At 42.3% G+C, this 15,020-nt stretch overlaps 2 protein-coding genes across 2 annotated transcripts; one reads left to right on the top strand and one right to left on the bottom strand.

Annotated features, from left to right (window-relative positions):
- Nucleotides 1-2,440: 2,440 nt before the first annotated feature.
- Nucleotides 2,441-4,948, bottom strand: LOC134754529 (uncharacterized). The gene is made up of 2 exons (XM_063690828.1): nucleotides 4,835-4,948; nucleotides 2,441-4,753 (listed from the first exon to the last, which is right to left on the bottom strand). The coding sequence occupies exon 2, from the start codon at nucleotides 4,737-4,739 to the stop codon at nucleotides 3,225-3,227; it is 1,515 nt and encodes a 504-aa protein (XP_063546898.1). The 5' UTR covers nucleotides 4,740-4,753; nucleotides 4,835-4,948; the 3' UTR covers nucleotides 2,441-3,224.
- A 291-nt stretch (nucleotides 4,949-5,239) lies between these two features.
- Nucleotides 5,240-13,714, top strand: LOC134754143 (NSFL1 cofactor p47). The gene is made up of 8 exons (XM_063690240.1): nucleotides 5,240-5,438; nucleotides 5,554-5,764; nucleotides 6,931-7,036; nucleotides 7,828-7,913; nucleotides 9,431-9,605; nucleotides 9,769-9,891; nucleotides 10,280-10,415; nucleotides 12,671-13,714. Exons 1-8 carry the CDS (start codon nucleotides 5,334-5,336, stop codon nucleotides 12,884-12,886), a joined length of 1,158 nt encoding a protein of 385 aa, XP_063546310.1. The 5' UTR covers nucleotides 5,240-5,333; the 3' UTR covers nucleotides 12,887-13,714.
- The last annotated feature ends 1,306 nt before the right edge of the window (nucleotides 13,715-15,020 follow it).

The raw sequence follows: 15,020 nt of genomic DNA, 5'->3' as shown, positions 1-15,020 counted from the left end.
GGTAGTATTTCGGTGTATGGTGGCGCCGATTTGGCTCCTTTATATAGTCTCCATGCATTTACTATGGCTGATATTGGCCCATAGGTACCAATTTTCAGGTGTGTGTGTGTAGTGCAACTATACCAATTTTATATTGTAAGCACACTTAGATTAGAGTCGTTGCGGAAAAGAGAAGAATCGTAGAATGTATTGGAACCCATACATTTCACGACTCTTCTCTTTCCGCACAGACTCTAGCTCGGAAAGAGAAGAGTCGTAGAATGTATTGGAACCCATACATTTCACGACTCTTCTCTTTCCGCACAGACTCTAGCTCGGAAAGAGAAGAGTCGTAGAATGTATTGGAACCCATACATTTCACGACTCTTCTCTTTCCGCACAGACTCTAGCTCGGAAAGAGAAGAGTCGTAGAATGTATTGGAACCCATACATTTCAAGACTCTTCTCTTTCCGCACAGACTTTAGCTCGGAAAGAGAAGAGTCGTAGAATGTATTGGAACCCATACATTTCACGACTCTTCTCTTTCCGCACAGACTAGCTCGGAAAGAGAAGTCGTAGAATGTATTGGAACTCATACATTTCACGACTCTTCTCTTTCCGCACAGACTCTAGCTCGGAAAGAGAAGAGTCGTAGAATGTATTGGAACCCATATATTTCACGACTCTTGTCTTTCCGCACAGACTCTAGGTACGGCGATCTCGCATACTTTTTACAGTTTCTACATAGGCAATAAACTTCATGTAGAAATTACTTAAGTATATTAATTTCGGATTAGGATTAGGACAAGGACATATATACCTACATAAGAACTTTCCGTCAAAAAAACTTCGCTTTTTTTTTTCGAAATCAAATGTCAAACCTTACTAGAGTTAAATATTTTACGAAAAAGTAAACACCTGCAGTTTTGTAAAGACAAAGTTTACGGGGAATATTTGAAGAAGACTATAATTGAGTTGAGTAACGTACTGCAGTTTACACTCAGCAAAATTATTAGCTTAGCACCCCTGCATTTGTTTTTGTGGGGGTATTCTTCGTGTACACTTTAAGAGATGCGATTATATTTTCTGTTTAATCTATCATAGTGTGTTGGTAGTATCACAATTATGATTACAGTAAAAATCTTACAAATACTAACCTGCAGTCTTATCAATATCATACCTACTTATAGACTAAGAGCTAGCACCGAAAAAATAGAATTTCGTTACTTAAAATTGTATATATTTTTTCGGGGCTAGCTCTTAGACTATTACAAGCGTCTCAACCACGCGTTATCGCAAAACCATAAGCTTGAAATATGTAGTAAAAATTCAACGGATAATTATCCAAATTAAGCAAATTTGCTTGCTCATAAAAATGTCCTTTTTAGGGTTCCGTACCCAAAGGGTAAAAACGGGACCCTATTACTAAGACTCCGCTGTCCGTCTGTCACCAGGCTGTATCTCGTGATCTGTGATAGCTAGACAGCTGAAATTTTCACTAAAAACAGAATAAAATAGAGATTTAAGTGGGGCTCCCATACAACTAACGTGATTTTTGACCGAAGTTAAGCAACGTCGGGCGGGGTCAGTACTTGGATGGGTGACCGTTTTTATAGTTAATGGTACGGAACCCTTCGTGTGTGTGACTCGCACTTGGCCGGTTTTTATTAAAATCAAACAATCTATATCACTATTTGTGACATTCCACGGATAAAAGTACCTTATGGCGGTTGGCGCTTATGCCGCATTAGTATTGAAGCGGCGTTAATAATAGCGTAAGCGCCAATTAACCGCCATAAGGCACCTTCATCCGTATAACGTCACATTTATATGGTCTATGGGCAGTTTAATATTGTCAAAGTTATGGTTATATCGTTGCATTTTTTTCTAAGGCAAGGTAACTGTCTTCAGTGTTAAAAAAAAAAGAGAATTTATACTCTACAAACTAGCCAATAAGCTCAAATAAAAGTTCAATCAATCAAATAACAACAACAACTATCAGTACAAAATGCAACTCTGTTGCTAACTATAAAAGGTTGAAATTGCTTTGACGTCACTACAGGGAAATACTGAGAAGGTACTTAACTATTTCATGGCACTTGTGATTTAAGGCATACCTATTGCGGTTAGTGGTCTGACTTCCCCAAACATTATGCGTTTACGACGTTAGGTTGGTATTCCACCTGGCCAATATATTGGTGCAATGTGCATTGCGTCTCACTCTCTCACTAAGCAAAATGTGAGACGAAAATACACATTGGACAAAGATATTAGACAAATAGAATACCACCCTTAGCTTAAGGCGTAATCTAACGAATGATCTAATTAATTGTCGCAAGTGTTTTTAGGTCCCAGCACAGTTCTGAATGAACAGCAGTTCCAAAATATAGATATGGATAAAGGGTCAAAGATATATACACTACCTTACTGTACGTAATGCATGTTAATTATAAGATATAATGTTTTGAAAAGATGTTTCCCGCCGAGTTTATTGCCGGTCCCATATTGGGATACCCTCCTCCAATTGAGGGGGGATTAAAATCTTCTCGAGGCAGAGGTGTACGGTTAAAGCCGGCGTAGCTTTATTTGACGTTCATAAGCGCATTGTAATATGCCAACTTGAATAATAAACTATCTTTATCTAGGCCATAAGGTCGTGTTCAGATATTTTTAGCGCTTTGTCCGTGTAAGTATTTTAAACCTTGACTATACAATCAAGGTATAACATATTGGTATGGGTGAAAGGCTAAAAATGTGTTTAATTTTTGGACAATTTACATATTTAAGCACCTTGACCTTGATAATTGTATTTCTTGACAAACTTGTTATACTACTTTGGTCAGGAAACTGTATCTGTAGAATTGCAGATATTCTTTATGAATGTGCTGGTACCTATTGACTTCTTAATACATATACAATAATTCTATGTATACATAAATTTTTCAAATTTTCGAGTCACTAAAATAGCAAAGCATTCATTAAATTTGTAATTGAGTTGTTTACGTTTTTTAGTCATTGAAAGTTAATTGCTGATTCAACACATATCTCATAAATTGTGTCAACTGTGTTGAATATCAGTCAATAATAATCAACAACATTTATCAACATTCTCTGTGTCAACTATATTGCTGTTCAATAAATGCCTATTTAACTTATCTTATTCTTTAGGTCCATACAGGTATCCCATCTTACATAAGCTTAGATATTATTTGCCAATACAAAACACATTTGTTAAAGAATTTTTTTACAGCATATCCCTAACATTCTCATTAGATGTTTTCTCCCAAATTTGTCCTGATCTGTAGAGCCTGTAAATCTTATTGTTCACCAAACTCGGTCCAAACTTCATCATGGCTGCTTCATACTTGTTCCGAAACACTTCCATCTGTGTCTCATTGAATCCTACACCTCTCGGATGGTAGCTGTTTGGGTCTCTGCATTCTGTATATTTGTGTACAGCAAGCAAATTGGTAGGTATAGCTTGTCCGCTGGTAGTGGTAGCATTGAAAATGTCCTCAAAAGTTGTCATGGAGTCCAAATTTCTAATATACACTGGCCGCTTCTTCTCCTGCGGTAACTGGTAGTAGTGTGTCTTTTTCATAATGTCCGGATAACCAACTTCTGAGTTGTCATCATCATTCTGATTTAAACAAAATAATAAAGGCTCCACTGTTATTGATTTCTGTTTGTATGTAGGGTCAAAATCAGAGATGACAGCTTTTAAACTGTTATGGATGCGGGGAACAAGAAATTCATCCCAGGAGATGACAATAGCATGACTTGCTTTGTTTGTGTCTTCCTTGTCTAACTTGAAGTGCCTAAAAAGACAATCCAGCTCTATAGCCTGCTTGACTATGTCATAACTTTTGGCAAAGTTGAAAGGGAAATTTAAGGGGAAAAACTGGATGTCCCATTGAGTAATATCACTTGGTACCAAATTCAGTCTTTTTACTATGTCTTCAGAGATCAGACTGTCATAAATGGTGAATGAGTTGACTCCCATCATGTGGTGAAAGACTAAGGACTCTATGAGGGAATCTCTGGAGACTATTGGCACTTGATTTGGGATGATGCACATCGCCGGCACAACATTGTTGATAAATTTAATATTGTTTGTATACCTCATGGGTCTTGATTTCCGTTTTGTAGTTACATCAATCAGTCTATTTATTGGGGCATGAATTGGACTTACTTTATAGTCATTGCTATAGAAGCTTATGCCTTTTAATTTACCTAAGTTTTGGCTTAATGAGCACTGAAATACGAATAATCTGAAGCCATTGATAGGCTGGGAGATTGTTTTGAAACTGAATGTGCCTACTTTATGTTTGGAACTGTTCTCTAGCCAGATGTTACAGCGGAAATTGGGGCGCGCGTTCGCTCTCCCGATGACGATAGTGTCTATGTTGTGTGCGTGAGGCGTGAGCTTCTCGTACTTGCGATACGAGCGCAAAAATGACGAGTAAGCGTAGAAATTGTCATCAATCTGTTGGAAGAGCGGTGGAGTTTCCCTCACCTCCATGGAAGAGTTCCGCATTATCTCTGTGAGCATCGTAGCATTGAAGCCAGGTCCGCAAAACTCGATCTCGGACAAACCGGGCTTCCCGAAAAAGTTGAGCACCTCGAGGACATATCGCAGTCGGTAATATTCGTGCCGGTAAATAAGAAGCGTCACGATGCTGACGAAGCACACTATGATGAGTATAAGCTGGTAATATTTCCTCATGATGGAGCCTGACGACTGTCGCGGAGTCTTCATTTATTTGGCGACATCTGCAACGATTTAGTAAGTTTCAGACACTCATTGGAGTTGTATAACAGAAAATCGAATATATATTGTAAATATTCACTTACGAATAATTGTATAAATCTTAAAGAAAAAGCACAAGACAGTAAGTAAAGTTTTATTTCTCAGCTAGACGAGCAAATTGAGCATTGCAGATTTTATTGCAGCTGCTGAAACTGACATTATGTTGACATTGACATTAGTTTTTTTTTTATTCAACTAATCACATGGAGACTAACATAACTGAAAGGCTGAAAGCACACTGCTTTTTTACGGAAAATAATCGCAATATAATACAAGGCACGCCTAAAACCTAAATAGTTCATTAAAAAGTATTAAAACAGTGAGCTGTAATTATTACACTAAAGAATGCTGTCTAGCATTAAGGCTTTTAGTTTATTGGTTCTAATCTGGTATGTATGCTTTTATACTTCCTTTGCCTTATCTGTGGCCTTTTTTTCTCCTCTAAATGAAATGTCAAAAATTGTGAACCGTCATCCATTGCAACGAGTCGGTATTTTTTTATGTTTAATTTTCTTAAGACAATAAACTACAAAAATCGTTAGCATGTCGGCTAATAAGGAGGACACATTACGACAGTTTTGTGACGTGACCGGCGCCGATGAAACTCGCAGTCGTTTCTTTTTGGAATCTTCGAATTGGCAGCTTGACGTGAGTTGATTTAATTTTTGTTTGTTGATTTTTATGAGTTTTTACTGTAAAATTTTAGTGTATGATACCTATTTTCACTTGCCTAAGTATTATTGTGTTTATTCTGGTATTTCAGGTGGCGTTATCTAGTTTCTATGAGCACGGAGGTAGTGTAGACGAGGCGCCTATACCTACGGTTGCTCCGTCGTTGCCGACGCTGTCGGACAGCGACATGGAGTCCCCGCCGACGTCTCCGGTGCGACAGAAGAAGGAGAAAAAGAAGCCCACTGGAAACTTCGCGACGTTAGGGTCGCTCCAGCAGGAGAGCTCCAGCGATGAAGATGAAGGTGGGTTGTCTATTTTTTCCGAATGGGAGGTCTTTAAACAAGCATTGAAAACTAGAGCCTAAAACATTATATTACAGAGAACAATCTTGATTTTAGTACACAGTTTAGTAATATTTTATATAAAAATGTTATACCTAGTTTGTGTAAAAAATATTTAAATATTTCGACATCAGTGAAAGCAGTTTGGGAAACAGAAAAAGAATATAATTTATATTGTGACGTTGCTTCATGTTCCAAAAAGAATACTTATAATGAAAACATGCCATCTACAAGTAAAAGTATTGACAATCCATCAATAAGCAAAAGTTACTCAGACCGTCCAGATGTTGTTAGTGAGAGTTTATCTCGTGAAGATGAGATAAAACAATTGAAAGAAAAAATTTGCATATTGACAAATCAGAATCAAGCACTGAGGGCAGAAATTGCAAGATTAAAAGAAGAAAATGATAAAGGTGTGTTAAGAGATGTGCATTTTTTAAGAACATTGTCAGTTTAGTATGGGGAATGGGGAACATTCTTACTCAAGGACATTTCTGAGAATAAAACTGAGAGTGTCCTGAATGGCAAAAACACTTGATTATTACTAGCTTAACACTGTCATACATTTCTTGCTCTTATCTGTTGTAATAAATTGAGAGTGGGCAAGATTCTTACTGGCCACTTTGAGGCGTATTCCCCCTTACGTGACCACCACCATATATAAGATGGGGACTGATGGGAATGATTCATATGAATGTACCTATTCCCATCTGTGCCCGGTGGGGACAACCTTTTTTGATTATTGGATTCTTGTTGGTTTCTAATTTGAAAACAGACTATTCAATATGTTGGTCATAATGTAAAAAAGGCATATTTTTACTATTATTAGCATTGAAACCAGCATTAAGAAAATTTGTGTATGGAGATGCCAAGATGATTCTCTGTTTTTGTTTTGCCTGATTTAGCATATTATAAGGGAATAAATACAGATTTTACTATAATTGTTTTGGTTCAAGGGCAGACAGGCTTCCCCTTCATTTACATGTGACAGGCCAGATTTTATGGAATACTGCTCTTTGAGTCTGCCAGATTGGCAAGCTCCCGGCTGTGAATGGGAGACCCCTGTTATATGGCATATTGGATATACTTGAGAATATATTCTTAAATTCATCACTCATTTGTTTCAGGGCAAGCATTCTATGCCGGCGGGTCAGAAAGGTCTGGCCAACAGATCATTGGCCCCGGCAAGAACAGGAAAGACATAGTCACTGAGATGTTCAAAAGTGTCAGAGAGTGAGTATTTCATTGTCTACTTCAGGTCTCTTTAACTATCTGATGTTGAATGTTTATGAAAATACTACAGGAGGTTTCTGTAAATAAAGAAGTTGCTTAACACTTGAAACCATATTTTCAGCTACTGAAGGATTAAATTTCAAAAACAACCTAATATAAATACATAGGGGAGGGAGGACATGAATAATTTAATATGTTTTAAATTTCAAGATCCCATCTTCAATGGTTTAGGTTGTGTATTGTGTCAGTATCTAAACTGAGCTTTTTTATATCCATACTAATATTATAAATGTGAAAGTCTGTCTGTTACCTCTTAATGATTAAACCGCTGAACCGATTTAGTTGAAATTTGGCATAGAGATAGTTTGAGTCCCTAAGATAGTAACACATTGGTATCTTAAAGACAGTAAAAGGAATAGAGGATGACAGTACAAGAGGTGGGAAGACAAACTCAAACCACAGAATAACTAATAGTTGCTCAAACTGACAGCTGGTCCAAACTGGAGAAGAGTAGCGAATGATAGAAAGCAATGGAAGGAGTTAGAGGAGGCCTTTGCCAGGAGGCACACTGAACTTAGATACATATTATAACAAAAATAGAAAAAAAATATGAAAAATATATGTATAAGATAAGGAAAAACAAAGAAAAAACTACCAAAGAAAGGAAGAAAAATCTGAGTTCAGGATAAAGGGCTAATATAGATAGATAGATAGTTTGAGTCCCGGAGAAGGACATAGGATAGTTTTTGTCCCGAAAATCATCCCTTAATCATCACTTGTTTGATCTACAGACGCGGAGCCGTGGTGTTTGAAGACGAGCCAACAACGGCCAGCCGAGGCCAGGGTGGTGTCTTCAGCGGTACTGGCTACAGACTTGGTAAGAATTCAATAATTTTTAGAATAAGAATAAATAATTCATTTATTCATGGCAAACTACATTTCATACAAACATATCACAAAAAAAAGTATATTTAAACTAAAAGTATATAGAGTTTTGAATGATTCACGGTTAGTTTCACTAGACTTATATTGACCGGGACAATGACGTTCGCAAGTCAGCTATTGCTCAGCATCTCCTTGAGTCGGGTACAAATCACTGGATCGAGTTGCATAGTCCCAAGGTCATTTCGACAGAACGCCACTATATACCAAGATTGGTAAGAGAAGCCATTGAAATTCACAAATACAAAAATTTTAATCGTGAAGATGGGTTTAAACTGTCAAATGTGTGGAATCCTGTGATTTGTTTGTGTAAAAAACCAGTGATATCCGAATCAAACACGCGTAGTGACACCGTGAGTGTAGTGTGTTTGGACAGACCAACGAGTGTGAACGCGACCGGACCAACAAGTGTGAATGCGACCGTTGGTAACGTTGAAAGTGAACGCAGCCGACGCGCAAGAATGAGGGTAGACAGAGCGCTGTCTACACAACTTTGACACCCACCCGCTATCTTCAGTCACCCGTGAACATGATGCATGTAACTGCGTCGAAATATCGGGAGCTCACAAATAATACAAAAGGTAATCACGGTCTATATCCCGGTCAATATAAGTCTAGTAAAAGTATATAGTTTACCACGAAATGGTCCCGCCTCAGCATAATGTCCCTAAAGTCAGCGCTGGCCTTCCGGCTGTTTAGTTTTGAATTTATGTAAAGTAGTTTTTCTTCTCATCTCACTGATTTTTCAATAGGTCCTTTATTTCATGCTTCTTTTTTTTTACAATTACATAAATTTCAATTATTATTGGTTTATTATTTGCATGTTGCTTATGCGGAAAAGGCCTCCCCCAGTTTTTCCACCAGTATCTGTCGAAGTTCACTAGCTCGTCTCTCCATCTTTTATTTGTTTTCTTTTGTTTTCTCACTATTCCTATTGGTGACCATTCTGTGACACGTTTAGTCCACCGGTTATCCGTTGTTCGACATATATGGCCAGCCCAGGCCCATTTGCTCTTTTTTATTGCGTATATTGTATCTTTTACTCCAGTTTTCTCTCTTATGACTTCGTTTCTGATTCTGTCCTTAATTTTAATTTTTAACATTGACCGTTCCATAGCTCTTTGACAAAAAATACAAATAGTAAATATAAAAAAACTGCATTTTAAATCTCACAAACAACATTTTAGTTCAAAGTTCAAAGTGTTTTTATTTGTGAGTATATGTCAAACTGATTACAGTGGCGGTAAATAAATATTTGTAGCACTATACCCTGCCTGATGGCGTACAAAAACTTGAATAATTTCCTTACATACTAACATGCGAAATAAATTTACATATCTGTATAAATACCTAGTTATTATTAATATTAAAGTCATGTCAAATCAGAAGCGTTTAGATAAAAATATTTTGATAAAATAATTTCCTTTAGTAAATATGTGAGTGTAATTTTAGGACAGACATCAGATGACCACGAGCCAGTGTCGGCGCCGGGCGCGCAGGCGCAAGGGGAAGACATCCGCGCCGTGCGCCTGCGTCTGTATAGAGAGGGCTTTACCGTGGACGAGGGCCCTGTGCGCTCCTACACCGACCCGGAGCATGCAGAGTTCTTAGACAGCATACGCCGAGGGTGAGGATTCAGGAGGAATCTTCCGCCAATTCCCATGACAGATTAAAGTTTGGCAGAATTTTATTTCCTAGATCCAAATCTAATAGTATGCCGAGATAAATCTTTTAAAACTTGTCTCGGAAATTAACTTGAAATTTTGGATGATGATTTGATGTGGTTGCAGGGAAATTCCTGCGAGTCTCGGCGGCGCTGGTGCGGTGCGGGTGTCGCTAGAGGACCGGCGCCACGAGCCCGCGCCCGCGGTCAAGTCGCAGGTCTTCGCTGGCAAGGGGCAGATGCTCGGCAGGTATGATAACAATCTGCCTGTACTTCATGTATTTATAACTTTGTTTATTGTAAAATAGTTACCAAACTATTAATTAAATGGATTTAATATTTTGGCTAGTGTAAAACATTCCTACACGCAAAACCTTGGGCAACCACAGGGTATGCTAATAAAGTATAAACCCTTCGAACTTGAAAATGTCGCTTTAGTCGACCCTGGCTTATTCAAAAATCCGATTTTGGCAACACTGTACAGTTGATGATACTCAGGGCTAGTTGCACTAATCACAGATGACGGACTCATCAACGTTACTCAGCTGAGAACAATGAAAACGGTAACACAGTTTCGTGCAACCAACCGGCTAAGTCTGGGTTTACTCGCAAGTATATAAACGTTTGGTGTTTTCCAGTCCGACGCCTCCAGTAGTGGGTGCGCCGGCGGCAGTAGGAACACCGGCCGCGGCGGCCGCCGACCGCGACGCCAACACGCGCGCCGCGCAGGCCGCCGTGCAGCTCGACGACACGCAACCCGCCACCTCCATACAGGTCAGTGTCTACAGTAGGCTACAGTAGGAACACCGGCCGCCGACCGCGACGCCAACACGCGCGCCGCGCAGGCCGCCGTGCAGCTCGACGACACGCAACCCGCCACCTCCATACAGGTCAGTGTCTACAGTAGGCTACAGTAGGAACACCGGCCGCCGACCGCGACGCCAACACGCGCGCCGCGCAGGCCGCCGTGCAGCTCGACGACACGCAGCCCGCCACCTCCATACAGGTCAGTGTCTACAGTAGGCTACAGTAGGAACACCGGCCGCCGACCGCGACGCCAACACGCGCGCCGCGCAGGCCGCCGTGCAGCTCGACGACACGCAACCCGCCACCTCCATACAGGTCAGTGTCTACAGTAGGCTACAGTAGGAACACCGGCCGCCGACCGCGACGCCAACACGCGCGCCGCGCAGGCCGCCGTGCAGCTCGACGACACGCAACCCGCCACCTCCATACAGGTCAGTGTCTACAGTAGGCTACAGTAGGAACACCGGCCGCCGACCGCGACGCCAACACGCGCGCCGCGCAGGCCGCCGTGCAGCTCGACGACACGCAACCCGCCACCTCCATACAGGTCAGTGTCTACAGTAGGCTACAGTAGGAACACCGGCCGCCGACCGCGACGCCAACACGCGCGCCGCGCAGGCCGCCGTGCAGCTCGACGACACGCAACCCGCCACCTCCATACAGGTCAGTGTCTACAGTAGGCTACAGTAGGAACACCGGCCGCCGACCGCGACGCCAACACGCGCGCCGCGCAGGCCGCCGTGCAGCTCGACGACACGCAACCCGCCACCTCCATACAGGTCAGTGTCTACAGTAGGCTACAGTAGGAACACCGGCCGCCGACCGCGACGCCAACACGCGCGCCGCGCAGGCCGCCGTGCAGCTCGACGACACGCAACCCGCCACCTCCATACAGGTCAGTGTCTACAGTAGGCTACAGTAGGAACACCGGCCGCCGACCGCGACGCCAACACGCGCGCCGCGCAGGCCGCCGTGCAGCTCGACGACACGCAGCCCGCCACCTCCATACAGGTCAGTGTCTACAGTAGGCTACAGTAGGAACACCGGCCGCCGACCGCGACGCCAACACGCGCGCCGCGCAGGCCGCCGTGCAGCTCGACGACACGCAGCCCGCCACCTCCATACAGGTCAGTGTCTACAGTAGGCTACAGTAGGAACACCGGCCGCCGACCGCGACGCCAACACGCGCGCCGCGCAGGCCGCCGTGCAGCTCGACGACACGCAACCCGCCACCTCCATACAGGTCAGTGTCTACAGTAGGCTACAGTAGGAACACCGGCCGCCGACCGCGACGCCAACACGCGCGCCGCGCAGGCCGCCGTGCAGCTCGACGACACGCAACCCGCCACCTCCATACAGGTCAGTGTGTACAGTAGGCTACAGTAGGAACACCGGCCGCCGACCGCGACGCCAACACGCGCGCCGCGCAGGCCGCCGTGCAGCTCGACGACACGCAACCCGCCACCTCCATACAGGTCAGTGTGTACAGTAGGCTACAGTAGGAACACCGGCCGCCGACCGCGACGCCAACACGCGCGCCGCGCAGGCCGCCGTGCAGCTCGACGACACGCAGCCCGCCACCTCCATACAGGTCAGTGTGTACAGTAGGCTACAGTAGGAACACCGGCCGCCGACCGCGACGCCAACACGCGCGCCGCGCAGGCCGCCGTGCAGCTCGACGACACGCAGCCCGCCACCTCCATACAGGTCAGTGTCTACAGTAGGCTACAGTAGGAACACCGGCCGCCGACCGCGACGCCAACACGCGCGCCGCGCAGGCCGCCGTGCAGCTCGACGACACGCAGCCCGCCACCTCCATACAGGTCAGTGTCTACAGTAGGCTACAGTAGGAACACCGGCCGCCGACCGCGACGCAATCTGTTCGCTATATACCTGTCTTAAAACGAAAAGTGTATTGTGGTTACGCATTGCACGTCTAATAAAACAGTATCTGGCGTATTTTGTGGAGCAAAAATCTACATAAAAATTAAAAAATATGGTGCTTAATTGTTTCAAGATGATGGTAATCCAGTAATAAGTTAAGGCACATAGTATTTATAAATTATAACATTATTCAGTAAATTGAAAACTTCAACACATTTTCAAACTTTCTATGGACGCATTATCATTTATTACACCTTGACGTTAGAAATTGCGTACAGATAAATACTTACAGAAATGTAACAACGAGCCAGGTATCCTAAAGGGATTTATTTTTGCAGTTCCGCCTAGCGGACGGCAGCCGCGTGGCGGGCCGCTTCAACCTGTCGCACACCGTGGCCGAGCTGCGGCAGTTCGTGGCGCGCGCCGAGCCCGCCTACCAAGCGCGGCCCTTCCTGCTGCTCACCTCCTACCCCTCCGCCGAGCTGGCCGACTCCACCGCCACCGTGCAGCAGGCTAACCTCGCCAACAGCACGCTGCTGCAGCGGCTCAAGTAAACCCGCTCTACTACGGCCACACTGTGCTCCTCGCGCTGCCCCTCGCAGCTCCCCGCTCCGGCCACACCCTGCTCTACTCGCGACCCTTCCCATTTCATATTGCTGGTCCTTTGACTCGCGCCAAAAAACCGACAAAATAGGGAGAGCCGACCTCCGTATTATGTCGGTTTTATGACGGAAGCATGACGAGCGGCATGACGAGTAACGTGGCCACACTACGTCTGCCTACTTCCCGTGCCACTCGTCGTGTGACTGGAGTATTTAGTTCTCTACATACACTTTTGAAAACTTTTGTTTTTGACAATTTAATAAGGTAAATCATTTAATCTCAGCAGATATGCTTAGCGTGGTGGAAATAGATAACGAATATTTAACCCTTTTCCGGGCCGCATCAATCTACAAGGTTTTCTCAAAAAATGCAAATATATTCTAACTGGCCAGCATTGATTTGAAGACGTCACATTTTCCAAAAGGTCAATCTAATTTGAACCTTAAATCAGATTGCTAAGGTTGAAATTCTATTGGCGCATGTGTGGTCGATAAATCGTACTATGCCTGGAAAAGGGTTATGCCGCAAATTATAATACCAGTCGCCAGATTTATCCTACCAAACAATTTATTCTAAATTCATTTTGCCTATAGCATAAGCTGATATCAACAAACAACAAACTGTCATTTTGTATAAGGTTATACGTTTTTTTAACAACATAAAAGTAGGAAAAAGGCTTTTAGGACAAATGGTTATGTGATAACTATATAGTACCAAATACATGCTACGTACAGATGTAGTGCATAATTTTATTGTTTTCCATCGTATTTTCTCAGAAACGTTCGTATTAGTCATGCACGTCTGTATTTGTATGCATAGCATAACACTTTCGAGTGCGTTTCCGTGAAAATACGATGGCAAACAATTATGCACTACATCTGTTCACGTACTCCTTTGTGGTTGTGTACTATGTTTTTTTTTTCATTATTTTAACTGAATGATTGTTTTAAGGAATTCATAATTCTATAAAAATATAACAATCCTATTTAGAATTATGGTTTTAGTTGAATAATAGTTCAGAATAATAGATACATTTGTATCACCAGCCCGCCACATATTTGTAATCTTTACTTACCTATGTTAATATTTATTCGTAATATAAAAGTTAATAAAATTCACAAATGTTAAGTAAGATGGAGGTGGTCAGAAATGTGAACAGCTTTACTCCTAAAATAATGCATAAATATATTAACAAATAGTTTACACTACATTCATAATGTCCATATAAATTTTCCAAAGATTTGTAATGAATAATCATGTATGTGTTATAATTTAGTGCAGATCTGTTTACATCATTGGCGACTTCTATCGACCTAAAGGAATCGCGTTAGGCCCGACACAGAGAGCCTAATCGCGAAAGAAGTTTTGCCTCTCTGTCGCGCTTGTAAAAAAAGAGGCAAAAATTTGTCCGAAGATCGCGGTAGGCCCTCTGTTTTGCTAAACACCAAAAGCAGGAACGAAATGATATTTTTATATAGCGTGTAGTATAAAAGTGATTGCTTGAATGACGTGCAACGTATGAAATGTACTAATTGAAGCGCCCATGTATAGATTTTTTTAAATAAATCTGTGTCTAAACACGATTTTCCTTTGACACTTCAAGCGTTCAAATCAAACCCTTTGATTGAACGCCAGAAACCCTTAACCAGTCGTGAGATAATCTGATTTAACGAAAATCTAGTACCCAGGTACCCTGTTTAGAGTGAACAAAGTGGCTTATTTATTGATTTGAGCCACTTTTTTTGTACTGTTGAGTAGCAATATGCAATGGTCTAAACGATTTGTAGTAGAAGCAATTTATATCAGCATAATGAGATTAATGAGTAAGAAACGATTTTTACAGTACATATGGTGCTAATTTACCGCCATAGTGCGGTAACTAGCACTATACGTGCGTATGGCGAAAATTTAAAGGGCTATATGTACTGTGAAACGTTCTACAATACACGTGTGAAAAGGTAATTCGCAGCTCGTGTCGATTTCGGTCTGGTTTTAATTTATCGCCGATCGTTGCGAATTTCCTACTTTTCGCACTTGTATCGTAATGTACTATTTCGCATTTTGAGCGTTACCCTTTGGACGCCA

Source organism: Cydia strobilella, chromosome 2, assembly GCF_947568885.1.
Source record: "Cydia strobilella chromosome 2, ilCydStro3.1, whole genome shotgun sequence".
Classification (NCBI taxonomy): Eukaryota; Metazoa; Arthropoda; class Insecta; order Lepidoptera; family Tortricidae; genus Cydia; species Cydia strobilella.
Note: the sequence above shows the minus strand (reverse complement) of the source record. Positions and strands in the feature narration are given on the sequence as shown.

Bases quoted from the DNA above. Each gene is read 5' to 3' on its own strand.
- LOC134754143 (XM_063690240.1), top strand. From the start codon at position 5,334: ATGTCGGCTAATAAGGAGGACACATTACGACAGTTTTGTGACGTGACC. The intron at 7,037-7,827 runs GTGAGTATTTCA...TTTGATCTACAG, and splicing joins ATGTTCAAAAGTGTCAGAGA to ACGCGGAGCCGTGGTGTTTG. The intron at 7,914-9,430 runs GTAAGAATTCAA...GTGTAATTTTAG, and splicing joins CGGTACTGGCTACAGACTTG to GACAGACATCAGATGACCAC.
- LOC134754529 (XM_063690828.1), bottom strand. From the start codon at position 4,739: ATGAAGACTCCGCGACAGTCGTCAGGCTCCATCATGAGGAAATATTAC.